The following is a 17,831-nucleotide window of genomic DNA, read 5'->3' as shown; positions in this document are numbered from 1 at the left end:
CAGATTCTAGCTTTCATTTATTTAGTACCTTCTACAAAATGATAGCTAGAATCTGATTGGTTGCTATAGGCAACATCCCCACTTTTTCAAACCCGCAGCTTAGTAAATCTAGCCCTTTGTGTCTATTAGTCAGCCTCTTAAATGCCACATTCTCCCACACGTGCTTTGCTGTAATAGCGGTTACAGACTCCATAATGTCTTTGGCTCTGATGAGCTTGTGGACATTTTTTGGCTTTCACAAGTCTGGTTTATGTCCCCCCAAATAGTGCTTCCTCACAAATTGTCCAACATCCAGATAAAACCAAGGTGTAGTCCAGTTGTAAGGGAAGGAGCTGTCCCACTTGTCCCAACCAAGGGTCCTCCAAAGAGGCAGGAGGAAAAAGCAAAACATTGACTTCCCAGCAGAGCAAATGTTCTTTTCAAAGTCCTGCAGATACAGTTACAAATGAATAAGGCTTGCAGCATGGTGGGGATATCGGGTATTCCTTTCCCACTTTTGAGAGGCTCCTTGTACGTAACCGATAGAGATGGTCACTGACCCCCGTGTTTTGGTTTTGGATTCGGTTTTGGATCTGGATTACCGTCGTGTTTTGGTTTTGGTTTTGCAAAACCGCCATTGCGTGTTTTGGTTTTGGTTTTGTTTGGTTTTGTTTTGCTATTTTTTTGGAAAATCCATGTTTTTGGGCCTAAATTAACCCAATTTAGTGCTCCAACTGTTTTAGAGACAAGTAATCTAATTGTTGAGGTAATAAATCATCCAAAAAAACAGTTTAATTCTTCGTTGGTAGGCCTATTCTACACACAAAACAGATTGTCTTCCTCTCCATCTATGCATATTGGCAATGCAGCCATCGTCTTTGAATGTATATTACACCCTACACTTACAGTTAAATATGTAAAGAAATGGAAAAAGCCAGTTTGGTTTCTGTCTCTCAAGGCCCCCCTCCACTTGTATAAAATACCAAAAAATTCAGCCATTATAGACTGTACAATATTAATTGACATGGAGAAAGCCAGTTTGGTTTCTGTCTCTCTAGGCCCCCCTCCACTTGTATAAAATACTAAAAAATTCAGCCATTATAGACGGTACAATATTAATTGACATGGAGAAAGACAGTTTGGGGTCACTCTGTCTCTCTAGGCCCCCCTCCACTTGTATAAAATACCAAAAAATTCAGCCATTATAGACTGTACAATATTAATTGACATGGAGAAAGCCAGTTTGGTTTCTGTCTCTCTAGGCCCCCCTCCACTTGTATAAAATACTAAAAAATTCAGCCATTATAGACTGTACAATATTAATTGACATGGAAAAAGACAGTTTGGGGTCACTCTGTCTCTCTAGGCCCCCTCCACTTGTATAAAATACCAAAAAATTCAGCCATTATAGACTGTTCAATATTAATTGACATGGAAAAAGCCAGTTTGGTTTCTGTCTCTCTAGGCCCCCCTCCACTTGTATAAAATACTAAAAAATTCAGCCATTATAGACTGTACAATATTAATTGACATGGAGAAAGACAGTTTGGGGTCACTCTGTCTCTCTAGGCCCCCCTCCACTTGTATAAAATACCAAAAAATTCAGCCATTATAGACTGTACAATATTAATTGACATGGAGAAAGCCAGTTTGGTTTCTGTCTCTCTAGGCCCCCCTCCACTTGTATAAAATACTAAAAAATTCAGCCATTATAGACTGTACAATATTAATTGACATGGAAAAAGACAGTTTGGGGTCACTCTGTCTCTCTAGGCCCCCTCCACTTGTATAAAATACCAAAAAATTCAGCCATTATAGACTGTTCAATATTAATTGACATGGAAAAAGCCAGTTTGGTTTCTGTCTCTCTAGGCCCCCCTCCACTTGTATAAAATACCCAAAAATTCAGCCATTATAGACTGTACAATATTATGAAAAATGGACAAAGCCAGTTTAGGGTCACTCTGTCTATGACACCCTACCCTTAAGGATAAATTGCCCTAACAGCAGCCTTTCAAGATGGTATGTGATATGGAAATGCCACAAGTCCCTTTCCTCTTTGGGGGTAGATTGCACCCTACACTTACATAGAAAGTTTTAAAAAGATGTTATCAGCATCATCTTCAGCTTAATCCTCACCCTCATCAGTGTGTACGTCATCATCACAGACTATCAATTCATCGCCGCTTGAATCCGCCATTAGAGAACAGTCAGTGCTTGGATGTCTTGGATGGTGAAGGCCTTCCTCGTGGAAGATGTAGTTCATTTTTATAAACATCATTTTCTCCACATTTTTGGGAAGTAACCTTCTACGGCGATCACTGACTAAGTTCCCTGCTGTGCTGAACACTCGTTCAGAGTACACACTGGAGGGTGGGCAGCTTAGGTATTGCAAAGCAAGTTTGTACATGGGTTTCCAAATGGCCTGCTTTTCTTCCCAGTAAGGAAAGGGACTGTCTGACATTTCCATATCAACTACCTCTTGAAAGTAATCCTCCACCATCCTTTGCATGTTTATTCTCATATTGGATGGAGTTATGGGCAAAGTGACACATTTTTTTGAAAAATCCTTCAAACCAGCCCAGATGTTAAATTGTTCTGGTCTGCCCCCTGTGTCTTCCCTGCTTCTTTTTTGGAAATTTAATTTTCTACGAGCAACAGCTTGAGAAAGTGAAGGAGGACACGTCGTCAAGCCGAGGCCCAGTTCAGTGGCCAACTTGCTGAGCAATAGCTCCTTGCAAAAGTTCACATCTCGCTCATTTACAAGTAAAGACTCAATGTAGGTTTTAAACCTTGGATCAAGCACAGTGGCCAAAACGTACTGATCCGAGTTCAAGATCTTAATAACTCGAGGATCATTGTGAAGCGAATTAAGTACTTGTTCGACAAGGCCTACATACTTTGCTGAATTGCTTGCTTTCAGCTCCTCCTTCATTTTCTCAAGCTGCTTTTCCAATAGTCTAATTAAAGGAATGACTTGGCTCAAACTAGCAGAGTCTGCACTGACCTCACATGTCACAACTTCAAATGGTTTCAGCACCTTGCACAGCACTGAAAGGATTCCCCACTGTGCAAGAGTGAAATACATCCCCCCTCCTTTCCCAATGTCATGACTTGTGCAATATGCTTGGATGGCTTTGCGCTGTTCCTCCATCCTCTGAAGCATGTACAGGGTGGAATTCCACCGAGTTACCACCTCTTGCTTAAGTTGGTGGCAGGGCAAGTTAAACTGCTCTTGGAGCTGCTGTAATCTCCTACATGCTGTGGCTGAATGCCTGAAATGGCCTGAAATTTTACGGGCCACCGAAAGCATCTCCTGCACCTCACGGTTATTTCGTAGGAAGCTCTGCACCACCAAGTTGATGGTGTGAGCAAAACAGGGAATATGTTGGAAATCACCCAGCTGTAATGCTCGCACTATATTGTTGGCGTTATCTGAAATGACATACCCTGGGGAGAGTCCGAGTGGTATAAGCCATGCATCAATCACATCTCTCAGTTTGCGTAACAAATTGTCAGCCGTATGCCTGTTAGTGAAGCCGGTGATACAAAGAGTGGCCTGCCTGTGACAAATGTTACGTAGTGGTGTACATGCTGCTGCTGTTCCTGCTGGTGAAGGTGAATGACCAACCCAGTGGGCTGTCACAGTCATATAGTCTTTGGTTTGGCCACTTCCACTTGTCCACATATCTGTGGTTAAGTGAACAGTGGGCAGAATGGCATTTTTCAGCGCAATCTCTACATTTTTACACACTTTTTGGTATAGTTGTGGAATAGCTTTACGGGAGAAATGGTGTCGCGATGGAATTCTGTAACGCGGACACAAAACCTCAATTAACTGTGAAAAACCAGCTGCGTTTATTGTGGAGATTGGACGCAGATCTAACACTAACATTGCAGCCATGGCGTCTGTGATTCGCTTGGCGACTGGGTGACTGCTGTCATATTTGCTTCCCCTCGCAAATGATTGTTTCACAGTTAATTGCTGAAATGTAGGACTGCTCATTTTATTAACCTGCCTCTGGGATGACGATTCACCCCCAGCAGCAGCAACAGCAGCAGCAGGACTAACGCTTTCTTCAGAGGAATCAATAATAGTGCCGGAGTCATCCAGCCTTAAGTGGGATGCCGGGCTAACTCCGAGCGCTACTGAGGATATTGATGAGGATGGTGTGGTGGGTGTATTTTGTAGCCGTCGGTATGTCGGTGAGCGGAGGGTCTTAGCTGATGAGGGAGTGCTTGTATTCTTTTGGGAAGAACTTTCAGCTTTTCCCAACACTTTGCCATGAACTCTCGTTAAATGGCGTAACATAGACGAGGTTCCAAGATGGTTAAGGTCCCTCCCTCGACTGACTGTGGCTTCACATACACTACAAATGGCTATACAATTGTTGTCTGGATTTGGGTAGAAATAATTCCACACATAAGAAGTGGATTTTTTTGTTTTATGCCCAGGCATGACAATGGCCTTTTTCTTGTCACGTGCCAGAACTGCTGCCACTGGTGCAGGACTTACACAAACAACCTCATCCTCATCAACATCAACATCCTCATTAGCGCCCTCGTCGCCTACACAAATCTCCCCCTCATCCTCTTCTAATTCCAAAGTGGCATCCTCAATTTGGGTATCACCGGCTACACTCGGGCTATTAAGGCACACATCAGCAGAATGCTCACGATTAGACATCCCACTGTTGGATGGACTCTCCACAGGGATTGTTGTCATTTGTGAATCAGAGCAAATATTCTCCTGTAATGCCTCACTGTTATCTCGCAGCTCGGCTTTGACGCGTAACAGTAGTGCACCAATTGTAGGCTGGGTAACTTTTTGGGATCTGCCACTAATAGCCAAAGGTGAAGGCCTCATTCTCTCTTTGCCACTGCGTGTGTAGAATGGCATGCTTGCAATTTTTTTTTTATCGTCACTTAACTTTTGCTCAGTTACACTTCTTTTTCGCTTCAATACAGTAAAATTTTTTTTGGTTTTTGTTTTTTGCACTAATTTGAAAACACTCTGTTGTTTGACATCGCCTTGGCCAGATGACGTACTGGGAACACTAACATCAGGACTGGTGACAGAACCTGGTTGCTCATTCAGATCATATGTGGACTGCTTTGAATCCATTCTGAGCGCAAACCACTGGGGAGTGCTAAAAATTATTTAGTAGATACTGCTGACAGTTATGACTTTTGACAGCCAGAAATATTAATGCACAATTAGGGAGGACACCCCAAAAGCACTGAGGAGTGCTAAAAATTATTTAGTAGATACTGCTGACAGAAATGACTTTTGACAGCCAGAAATATTAATGCACAATTAGGGAGGACACCCCAAAAGCACTGAGGAGTGCTAAAAATTATTTAGTAGATACTGCTGACAGATATGACTTTTGACAGCCAGAAATATTAATGCACAATTAGGGAGGACACCCCAAAAGCACTGAGGAGTGCTAAAAATTATTTAGTAGATACTGCTGACAGATATGACTTTTGACAGCCAGAAATATTAATGCACAATTAGGGAGGACACCCCAAAAGCACTGAGGTGTGCTAAAAATTATTTAGTAGATACTGCTGACAGATATGACTTTTGACAGCCAGAAATATTAATGCACAATTAGGGAGGACACCCCAAAAGCACTGAGGAGTGCTAAAAATTATTTAGTAGATACTGCTGACAGATATGACTTTTGACAGCCAGAAATATTAATGCACAATTAGGGAGGACACCCCAAAAGCACTGAGGAGTGCTAAAAATTATTTAGTAGATACTGCTGACAGAAATGACTTTTGACAGCCAGAAATATTAATGCACAATTAGGGAGGACACCCCAAAAGCACTGAGGAGTGCTAAAAATTATTTAGTAGATACTGCTGACAGATATGACTTTTGACAGCCAGAAATATTAATGCACAATTAGGGAAGACACCCCAAAAGCACTGAGGAGTGCTAAAAATTATTTAGTAGATACTGCTGACAGATATGACTTTTGACAGCCAGAAATATTAATGCACAATTAGGGAGGACACCCCAAAAGCACTGAGGAGTGCTAAAAATTATTTAGTAGATACTGCTGACAGATATGACTTTTGACAGCCAGAAATATTTATGCACAATTATGGGGGACACCCCAAAAGCGCTGGGGAGTGCCAAATATGAAGAAAAAATAATAAACCTCTATCCTCCTCTCTGCACTAGCGATTTTGGTTAGAGCAATTGCAAGAACAATATTGTATTCTCTGTCCCTGCTCTAATTAGCCTATGACTACACCCTGCTCTCTCCCTCTGTCAAATGGCGATGGATTGCTGTGGAGGCGTGTATTTATAAAGTTGAAGTATCGCGAGAACCGAGCCCCGAGATCCGACGACGTCACAATGACGTTCGGCCTCGATTTGGATTCGGAATGGGCGGGAGAGTACCGAGCTGCTCAGCTCGGTACTCGGATACCCAAAGTTCGGGTGGGTTCGGTTCTCGGAGAACCGGACCCGCCCATCTCTAGTAACCGACCACTTCACTCTGTCCATTTTGGAGCCCCAGATGAAGTGGAAGAGTGTCCTTGTGATGGTCTTGCAGACGGCAGCAAGAGGTGGCCAATCTTGGGCCGTGTACTGCATAACGGGAAGGATCTGGTTGCGCAGCACCAGTGCATTCCCTTTAATGGTAAGGTCTCTGAGGCCACACAGGCCAATCTTTTGTCTGACTGTCACCAGTCTCTCTTCCCAACAATTCAGGGCCGCCTACTCTCCACCAAAACAAACTCTAAGAATTTTACTGAAGTCCGACTTGATTGTGAAGGGGAATGCAACAGGGGATGACAGGTGCCACGGCCCGAAGAGCATCGCCTCTGACTTCTGCAGTTGACTTTGCCCCTGAAGCTCAGCCAAAGTTCTGAGTGAGGGCTAGGCACAGTAATGCACCTACATATGCAGCCACATATATTGAGGAATTACTTTCTGAGAGAAGAACAAACACATGAATGCACCTAGCGATGCACCCAAATTGAGTGGGGAGATACTTCCTCAGTGTGGGCTAGGTGCATGAATGCACATATTGTCCCTGATTCATTAAGAAAAGGAAAGTAAAAAAAAAAGTATCTTGGCAAAACCATGTTGCATTGGAGGGGGAAACAGATTTAAAATGTGACAGCAGATTTATAGTTCGGGTAGAGCATGTCCTAGATCAACTTTAAATTTCAGTGTACAAATAAGCTATCAAATATTTGTGTTCTACATGAAAAAACAGCCAGTATTTAACTTATGTGCGAAATAAAAAACTAATTTGCACCCCTTGCATTGTAACATGGTTTTGTCCAGGAGAAAACAGAATCAAGAATGAATCAGGCCCATTAAGTTATCACATGAAAAAAATATGTTGTGTTTTTGTGGGATGAGATTATTTGAATAAAATTCAAAGGATGGAAATATACATTTTGGAGGTTATTCCCTGTTTAGCGGGTGCCATAGGACTTTCATGTCCTCAGAGGTGTTGGAAATTCAGGTTTGTCTTTTTTTTTGCTAAGATGCCTTTTGCACTTTCCAGGCACACTTTAGAAGCAATGATCATTCAAAGCAATGTAATAAAATATGCAAATACACTATAGTGACACATATGCCGATGTAGTCCCACAGGCCCCTCTCTCTCCTGATTAAGATAAAACATAAATGAGGCATGTCCGATGGCAGTGTAACATGGGTTCAATTGTGCATAACAATATTTTCTTTAATTCCAAATTAATCTGTGCAGCGTGAGAATCCAAATGTGACTAAATGGACTGCTAGCTTGTATATATTTATGCAGAAATCATTTATAAGGGATTTTTTTAATCTTCCTTTTAGTTCATAGACTTTCTTTGTTTAGTGCACTGCTCTGACCTTCCAATGTTGTTACTTAACTCTGGACAGATTGTTTTGAACTATACACAGTATCATGTTTGTAATTCCTGTGCATGCATTTTTTAATGTGAAACATCTGTGTAATATTCTGAGTACATTCTGTTATTGTTACAGTACAGTAATGAGTAGTATTAATAGAAACTTTTATAAAACTCGGTACAAAGAAGCAGACAAAGTAACTTTTAAATATTCTAAAAAGGTCACCCAGATCTGACGACCCCTATTGCTAATGTTTTCACTGGTGATAGGGCTCGTTATTGCATTGCCAAAGGCAGGGGCGGATTGGGAACTTAAAGTGGCCCTGGAAAAAATTCTTGAAGGGGCCTCATGTGGGCGGGTCCAAATCAACTGTGGGTGGGGCCAACACAAAAGGAGGCGGGATTTAAAACTACTAGAATTCGGTTGTAGTAACATTTAGGAAAACCTATATGTGATGACTTAAGACACAGTGGGTCATTTCTAAAGCAAAGCAGGGAAAAAGCTGCCAGTCCTGTGCTATAAAAATACATGAAATCTTTTACATTATCTGAGACTGATTTATGCCTCTGTGCTCAAACTTCTTTAGTTGCTTACTAACACATTCTTCCAAAATTCCCTTCATAGAAACATATCTGACTTTGTTTAATAAGTTTAACTATTACGAAACATGTTGGCAGAATCCTATTTGATCAGTCTGCAGCATATGAGCACCGCACCGCACTGTTGCATCTTTCCCTGACATCATGAGCTGTAACTACCAGCCAAATCTCTCTCTTTAATATTTAAAAATGTGTACTGTGTGTTTAAAAAAATGCATCAAAAATAATCCTTATAATAAATGGCTATCAAGTGCGATCACCAGAAAAGTAAAATGCTTCAAGCATCTGCAAAAAAACACTTCTTTGGTAACAATTATGTATGAGCCCTAAATGTGCCCTGTGATTGGTAGTGTTTTGATTTAATAACAGTGCAGGGAGGGTTGGCTGACAATGGCATAAGTGAAGGGGAGAGCTATTCCAAGGGTTTGCTGGTGATATAGTAAGTTTAAAGGAGGCAGGATTAATTATATTGTCAGTACAATGGGGGCTGGCCATATGTTCAGCAAAGTGATCTGAGAATGGGACCAATGCAAGGTAGAAGGAGGCAATGGAATCAAGGCGAGAACCACTAAAGTATCGCTAGAGCTGGAATAAGGCTCTGGGGGGCCCGGGGCACTTAAGACAGGGGGGGGGGGGGTTATTATATATGACAAATAAACAGGCAAAACTGTGTGCACTACTGTTAGGTACACGCAGCTCTGCCTTCACAAGTAGTACAGTGTGAAGCGGGACATACCTCCCAACTGTCCTTTCAGTAGGACCAAATCCTAAGCGAGACGGTCACCGAAATTCTGGACTGTCTCACCAGATTCAGGACAGTTGGCAGACTGTGCTCCTCTCTCCTACCTGTTCTTGTCACTGTCACCACCTGTGGCTGTTGGATCATTTGCTGCTTGTCTGGATTCTGGAATGTTGGCGGCCCTACATGGAAAAAAAAATGGGTACACGAAATTTAGAAAACTCCAACCATCCCTGGCATTTAATCAATAGCACCCACATTTAATAATTAGGCCTGTTTCCCTCCCTGCAAACAGCCCCAGCAATAAATTAATAGCATTTACATTTAATATAACCATTTTCCAAAAACATCACGGCATTACATAATTAATATTCACATTTAAATAATAAATAGCTCTCCTTCCCAAACTCAGCCCTGCATTCAATTAATAGCCCCAAACCATCCCAGCATTAAATTAAAGGTCCCTTCACTCAATATTAATTTAATAGGCCCAGTATTAAATGAAATTATCCCACCAATAAATTAAATTGCCCCACCATCACCCCACAAATATTAGCACCCATTAAAATAATTAGACCCAACATAAACTCCGCCATTAAATTAATACCCTATCTCCCACCCATGAACTATTAAGACAGCCCCCTCCCTTCCCTCTTATCACACAATATATGAAGACCCTCCCATTCCAACCTTTAGCAGCCCCCACTCCTATCCTAAACACCCTTTAGTAGCCCCCACTCCTATCCTACATACCCTGTAGCAGCCCTCACTCCTATCCTACATACCCTTTAGCAGCCCCTACTCCTATCCTAAACACCCTTTAGTAGCTCCCCTCCTATCCTACACACCCTTTAGTAGCCCCCCCTCCTATCCTACATACCCTGTAGCAGCCTTCACTCCTATCCTACATACCCTTTAGCAGCCCCAACTCCTATCCTAAACACCCTTTAGTAGCCCCCCTCCTCTCCTACATACTCTTTAGTAGCCCACACACACACACACACACTTTAGCAGAGTGACACACACACACTTTAGCAGTGATACACACACAAACTTTAGCAGAGAGACACACACTTTAGCAGTGACACAGACTTTAGCAGAGAGAGAGAGACACATACACACTTTATAGCAGAGACACACACACTTTAGCAGTGACAAACACTTTAGCAGAGAGAGAGACACATACACACACACACACTTTATAGCAGAGACATACACTTTAGCAGACATACACTTACCTCGTTCCTTCTGCAGACTCCCCTCACTGCACACATGGGACGGCAGCTGTCATGTGACACGTCCCATGTGACCTGTGTAGGAGACTGCAGCCACAGAGGGGGGGAGAGGGGAGAGACCATTCTCCGTGGCCACATTAAGGTAGGTGGCTGGTCCCGGAGGAGGGGCCAGCTACCTAGTACCACACTGCCTTTCCCCCTCCCCCGCCGTTTGGGGGGGCGCTTCAAATAATTATTTTTTTTAAATTAACTCCTAAAAAGACAATAGTCGGCCTCCCGGGATTTTTCCCGGTAGGTTGCATTGTCAATCTGCCCCTGGCCAAAGGGGTTACTGCTGGCAATAACTCTGCCGGCAATATTCAGTGCTGTTGGCGAAGTCTCCTTCATGCTTACACATGGAGAGCCTATTTATTTACCACTTATGACCACAATCAGAGCCGGATTTAGACCTCATGGTGCCCTAGGCAAGTTATTAGTTTGGGCCCCCCCCCCCCAGCCCCCCCACACGCCCCCCCCACACGCCCCCCACAGGATGGTTAAAAAGTATTCAAATATAGATTGCACATAATAAAATATATTAACATACCTGATTATGGCATCTATTAACCTGTGTTCTAATCTACTACTGGGCACACTGTGTGAGGAGGGGTTACAGCTGTCAGCACATTGATCCGTCATCTTGCAAGCTCCTCTGCGAGAGAGGAGCTGACACAGATGCCAAAGCCGGACATCATGGCACCGAATCAAGCGCATAATCCCCTCTGGTGACCACAGGTTAAGATTTTGGTGTGAAAAAAAAAATAAAAAGGCAAAAAAATCTGTAACTTAGAATAGGATCGTTTTACATCTCATTCATTAATGCTCTAACTAATATCAACTTTCACTTCTTATACAGCATCTTAATTCTATATGCACTTTTAGTGGGGGTATACATATTTATAAAAGTGAGTTAGGTGGCTTTTGTGTAAGTGACCTTTAAGGAAAATGCACATCATTCCTTTATGTAACATTCTGCCATCAACCACTGTATTATTCAGTGTTCCTTCTACCTATACCATTTTGATAAATTTAATAGAGGAACAGGAAAATTATCTTCAGTGTCCACTGATCTAACCAGGTTTTCCATGGCTAGGTACTCACCTCGCTCTTTGCAGGGTTAGATCTATTGACACTGCCGCTGCGGTCCGTTCTTACACATGTGGATCACGCAATTAGTGGAAAGGGAGTCTTCGGTTACAGCAATCCCTCACCATTCAGCATGCACCCGGCAGCAGCGGAGGGGGGAGGTACTAGAAGAAGGTAATGATCAGGAAGAGGAGGGGCGGATCTCCGCGCGGCTTGCATCTAGTAAGGTGTCTGGTTCCTAGGGAGGAGCTAGCCACCTGCAGGCCAATGAATAACGGTGCTCCTGCGCAAAATGGTCTTTGGCTGTCTGGCTTGTGCCTCCCTGCTAGCCCTTCCCCCGACTCGCGGCACTCCCCCACGAGTCGCGCGGGGAGGGGGCCACAATTTTTTTTTATATTTTTTTTATATTTCCTTATGTCCCCCCCTTCTGGGCCCCCTGAGAGCCGCTAGGCCCTAGGCAGGTGCCTAGGTTGCCTAGCGGTAAATCCGGCCCTGACCACAATGGGAAAAATATTGATAAATAGACCCACTGTATCTTTCTCTTAGAATCATAGGGACCTACTTATGAATATTTCCCAAAATGTGGTGCTGTCTTGTCCATGTGCAGTGGAACACACATACACACACACACACACAGTATTATATATAATATACTGTGTTACATATATAGTGTAGTGTTTTATGTATATTAATAAACATCATTTTATTTATTATAATAATTGATTCAATATTATTTAAACAGTACTGCATTAAAAAAATGATTTTGTCTGTGAAAGCATACTTTGACAAATAGACCAGGGGGTAAATGTATGAAAGTCCGATTTGTTCAAGTCGACGGAAATCGGCGACTTTGCAGCTAAAATTTACAGCGGCGATGGCTTGTAATGGCAAACTTACCTTTACAAGCCATCACTGCTTTAAATCTTAGCTGCAAAGTCGCCGATTTCCGGCGACTTGAACAAATCGGACTTTCATACATTTACCCCCTGGTAAATGTCTATTTGGTGGTCTGTTTTGACACCAGTACGTCCTGGATAAAGACTTGTAACTTAACATTTGCATAGTATTGTACTTGAGCATTTTTTCTGATAATTACTAAATATATCATCTTTTTTGCTGCAGGTACCTATGATAACAGACTTAAGAAACCCATTTTTGAAGCCAAGGCATTGGACAGCTCTGGAGCAAGCTATTAATGCAACACTGATAGACTCTGAGCATCCACTCTCTCTAGAAAAGCTCATTGAGATACGTGCTTTTGACTATGCTCAGGATATTCAGGATATATCAGGACAGGCATCTGGAGAAGCTTCATTGGAGACTATACTTAAAAAGGTACAGTTTAAAAATGGCTTACTGGAATTACATTGTTTTCAAGTTTGTATTATATTTTTCATTTTAATTAAAATTTGAATGAGCATATGTATGAATAAAAAAGAAAATAAGAAGCATGCATTGCTTATAATGTAATGTAGACATAGGATGATAGTGGATCAAATTGGGCAGGTGGGACCAATGACATGTTGCAGTCTCTATCTGCAACCAGAGCCTACTATAAATAGAGATACTAATAAAAATCTGATTGAAAATATATGTACAATGCAGACGCGTTTATCAGCACTGTTTTTACTAGCTTTTGGAGCTCACTGTACACAATATGTTTACCTGTGGTAAATGCATGAAGTTGGAACAAATTTATCCTAAAAACATGAACACATACGAATTTCCACCACAATGCTAGTATCGTTAGTTGCTATAGTGACATTACTGTCACCCACATTCAGGGCCGCCTAGAGAAATATAGGACCCAGGTACAGCAACTTCTTGAGGCCCTGGAACCATAGCCTCCAATGGGAGCGGGGTCACACCCGGTTGGTGACTCCTCCCACTACACAGGCAGGCCAGACCCCCAGGCAGGTTCGGGCCCCAGTACTTTGTACCTACCCCTTCCCCTCTCGATACCCTTGCCCACATTTACATGAACCTTGCCCAATATAACAAAAAGCTTCAAGTACACAAAAGCAAAAGCAATCCTGGGAGTAAATGTATGAACCTGAGAGTTTTCTGGCGGGTTTGAAAAACCAATCAGATTCTAGCTATCATTTATTTAGTACATTCTACAAAATGATAGCTAGAATCTGATTGGTTGCTATAGGCAACATCTCCACTTTTCAAACCCGCTGGAAAACTCTCAGCTTGATACATTTACCCCCTGATGTCTACTCACACTCATGAATAATTTAAGCCATAAATGAGGCTCCACCAAGTAGTATTTTAGGAGAAAACCAGAAAAGGTTTATTTAATGAAAGGGGTGGTTCTGAAGGGGGTTGGGTTGATGTGACATTTATACTTTTACACAGTGCATCTCTTGCAATTTTTCTGTGATCCTTCAAACCTAGTTGCACCATACTTTGTGAGGTGTTTTTCCTGAGAATAGATGTGCACTGGACAGACCATCTAAGCCCATTGGTGCAAAACATGGAGCTTTATGGTGCAAATTCATAAATGAGGTCTAAATCACTTAATCTGAGAGAAAAACATACGGCTTGGTGTAATTTTTATTTTAGTAATATTGATTACATTACAGTAACACATATAGAGAGTTGAACAATATTATTCATAAGATGAGAGTAGTGTATATTTGCAATTAAAAACAACACATATTATTTAAAGGTGATACATTTAATAGCTAACTTGAAAAGTTGCAGTGATTTCCAATATAGTTACCCAGTAAAGATATAAATTAGTTCATTTCTGTTTTGATTTTTATTATCTTCAATTATATTATACATATAAAAAAATATAACACAACAACACATTTCCAGTGATATTGTCCATTTAAAATGACCTTGCTTAAGGATTTACAAAGACAATTGTACTTTGAATATGTTACCACTAGAAGTAGAATACTATTATTTCTAAGTACAGATGAGAAATACCTGTACATTGTTCTCATAAAAAATATTATGCATTATTGCAAATGAGCATTATTGACTATGTGTAACATACAAGAACTTTTGTTATTACCTTTTTATTCCTCTACCCATTTCTATAGTTACAGGAACAACTCTCTTTTTAAGCTGGTCAACTGGCCACACAGTCTGTTTACTGGTAATCATCTCCATTATTGCCTATGAAGGTGTTTTTTAAGTATCTGTGATTACATAATGTTCCTCTTAAACAGATTATAGTTGTGTCAGCTACTAACTCTGATGATGGGAGATGTACTGGGATCACAAAATACCAAAGTGTCACAAAACAAAACAAAACATTTTAGAGGGTGATGTCATTCTCCTATAGTTGGCTCCTTCCCTGAACTTTGACTATCAATGTCAGCCTGTGGGTACACAGTGTTGACGAACAACTATTACATTTAGTCTTACTGTTCAAACACAATGATGTAACCTGCTGATTGTAGGTCTGGGACATGTCAGTACCATTATATCCTGATCCTGTGTAAACATCATATAATTACATAGTAGGCACTATAAGATCCAATTGCCAAGTAATCTGTTAGTATGAAAAATGAGAGAGTCTTAACTGATTCATTATGATATCCACTAATGAAAAAAGATTTAAAAATGTTAATGAAAATACCCTGGTTTCTGTTCCCTGCTCCATAACTGCATTAAGCATTGAACAAAGTATAAGGATTAGAGGCCCCATGTATATATTACATATGTTTGATGTGCCAATATTTAGGAGATGCAGTATTTTGATATACATTTTCCTGATTTGTTTGTATTTGTCTATAATGTACTATTTTTATCCCAATATGCTGGCAAAAGAAAGTCATACATGTAAAAAAAACATATGTGAAAACCTACCTAGACATTGAGGGTCATCTACAACCAGATGGCACATCTCAAATTAGTGCACTTTTCTTAACACCACTACATCTAGCTTTGCTCTCTGCAATCCACAATATGGAATGAAATTGTCTGACTGTTCAGACTTGTATGCATGCATTGCCCCTTGCTTGCTGTAATTCTACTATGGAATGCATAGTAAAAAAGTTTGGAAAAGTTCTGAAAACTTCTTGCCGCATTCATTCCAACTTTTTCCATTTTCTTTCAATGTAATTCTTGTTTAACTCTTATTTATATAATAGTAAATATCAAGGGTACATCAAAGCTATGTGTATTTCAATTGTCATATGCATATCAATTTTGATTTTAAACACATTAGTTTTTTTTGACCAAACTGTGTACTCAGTTTATCTTGGGGGTTTGTAATATGATAATAGCGCACCATTGAAAGTACTTGCTCTGTGACCATAACTGCTTATTACTCCACTGAATTTGTCATTTCAGTCTCAAAAGCAGAGTAAGCACTTTTTTGTGTGCTGGTAATAGCAGTTTTGGTAATAGATATTGTTATTGGACATATGTGACAGGTAGGAAGCTAATATGTAAGGTGGATTTTGTACTTATCATAAACTACATGTACTGAAAGTTCAGGATGCACAAAGCATTAAGATTTTCTTTTATATGATACATAACATCTTTATTTCTTGGGAAAAACCTGTTGGAAAATGTTGGGCATCACATTGGGCACATGGGGCAATTTTGGCACGGGGAGTGCGGTTAAGAGTTTGCACTGTCCTAGGACATATAAATACATTGTAAATAGCATCTTGCATGTTGCCACTAAACCATCACCTAGTTATCCATGGTTTTGAGAAGATTAATAGAGGAAAAAATAAAAATGATCAGTAAAAAAATGAGCATAAAGCTATTTCTCAGCTTCTCCCCAGTCAACCTTATCCTAGACCTCCCTTGGCATTTATGGTTTGGTACATATAACTCTGTTGACTGAAATATTAGATTTACCTTACTTGTTAACAGTACATAATGGCTTTTAAAAGGGTATGATATGTCTTTGTTAAACACTATGGGCCTGAGTCATTAAGATGAGCAAAGAAAAAAAGGAGTAAAGGAGTAAGTTTACTCCTGGACAAACATGTTACAATGCGAGGGGTGCAGCTTAGTTTATTATTTTGCATGTAAGGAAAATACTGGCTGCTTTTTCATGTAGCATGCAATTACTTGCTTTATTTTTACACTAAAATTTAAAGTTAATTTAGGACATGCCCTACTCCAACTATCAATCTGTCCCTACCTTTTAAATTCACCCCCCCCCTTCCCCTCCAATGCAGCATGGTTTTGCCAAGATGCAAACTTTCACCTTCTTTTTTGCTTTGCTCTCTTTAATGTATCCGGCCCTATATATTAATGATGAAAAAAAGAGCTTTACAGTTATACCAAGCTTTCTATTAGACTCTTTCTTGAATGCTAATGTTCAGCAGTACTATATAAAATGTGTCATTTTGTGACTAAACCGAGTACATTACTTCTATCTACTGTAGGTAGAGGACTCTTGGAAAACCACAGAATTTATCACTCTTCCACATCGTGAGTCTAAAGATGTGTTCATTCTTGGTGGCACAGATGAGGTCCAGGTGAGAGTGTACAAATGAATAGAGATAGCCAAGTATTCTATGTATCTAGTATCTTATGTTGAACGGTAGAATAGTATAAATTTTTTAAAGACCAGTTTATGTAATTTAATTTAGTAATGTGTGGACACTTTATGGCATAAAAGTGTTTGACATTGTTCTGTGTAGACAAGAATAGATATACAGATACAGCTCCAGAAATGATACTTCAGTTAAAACTACCATTTATTATGACACAGTTCTTTTCACTTTGTAAAACTAGAACTTGCCTATAATATATAAATCTGGAAAGGAAAGATATTGCAGTCAATATGCAATTCTTTCCTATTAGTATGAATAAGGGATAGACATACTATGCGGCGGTTCTGTAGAAACGCCGATTCCCGAATGGGCAATTTTATTACAGACAAAACCCGATGGGCTTTGTCTTTAATAAAAGTGCCGGCAATAGGTGGTTCTACTGGAATGACGCATAGTAAATATACCCCTCAGCCTTATTGGTAGAGATGAGGAACATTTTTGAAAAATTTCTGCAGAAGATTGTATTGCTGCAACTTCGCATCTCTGCAAAACCGCTTGTTCCCCCAGGAAAAAAATTGTTTTGTAATGAAATTTTGCCTCAACTTTGTTCATCTAATTATGATGTAAACAGATGAAGTGCAGACCCAGTTATATATACACATCACTTTATGCCCCTTATGTGTGCTATTCTCTCTCTTCTACACTTAGTTATTCACTTGTTGTAAATTGTTGAAATAGGCTTCAAAAAAGTGGTCTGCATGGAGCCCTGCATTATATAAAACTATAAAGAACTCTTTTATC

General features: G+C 40.4%; 1 protein-coding gene across 1 annotated transcript in view; it reads left to right on the top strand.

The window, feature by feature from the left end:
- DNAH6 (dynein axonemal heavy chain 6) overlaps positions 1-17,831 on the top strand; it is a 218,960-nt gene that overhangs the window by 37,849 nt on the left and 163,280 nt on the right. Inside the window, exons 18-19 of the mRNA XM_075199102.1 lie at positions 12,673-12,885; positions 16,920-17,012. Of these exons, the coding sequence (XP_075055203.1) occupies positions 12,673-12,885; positions 16,920-17,012 (306 nt within the window). The remainder of the gene's footprint in view (positions 1-12,672; positions 12,886-16,919; positions 17,013-17,831) is intronic.

This window comes from Mixophyes fleayi, chromosome 1, assembly GCF_038048845.1.
Source record: "Mixophyes fleayi isolate aMixFle1 chromosome 1, aMixFle1.hap1, whole genome shotgun sequence".
Taxonomy (NCBI): domain Eukaryota; kingdom Metazoa; phylum Chordata; class Amphibia; order Anura; family Limnodynastidae; genus Mixophyes; species Mixophyes fleayi.
Note: the sequence above shows the minus strand (reverse complement) of the source record. Positions and strands in the feature narration are given on the sequence as shown.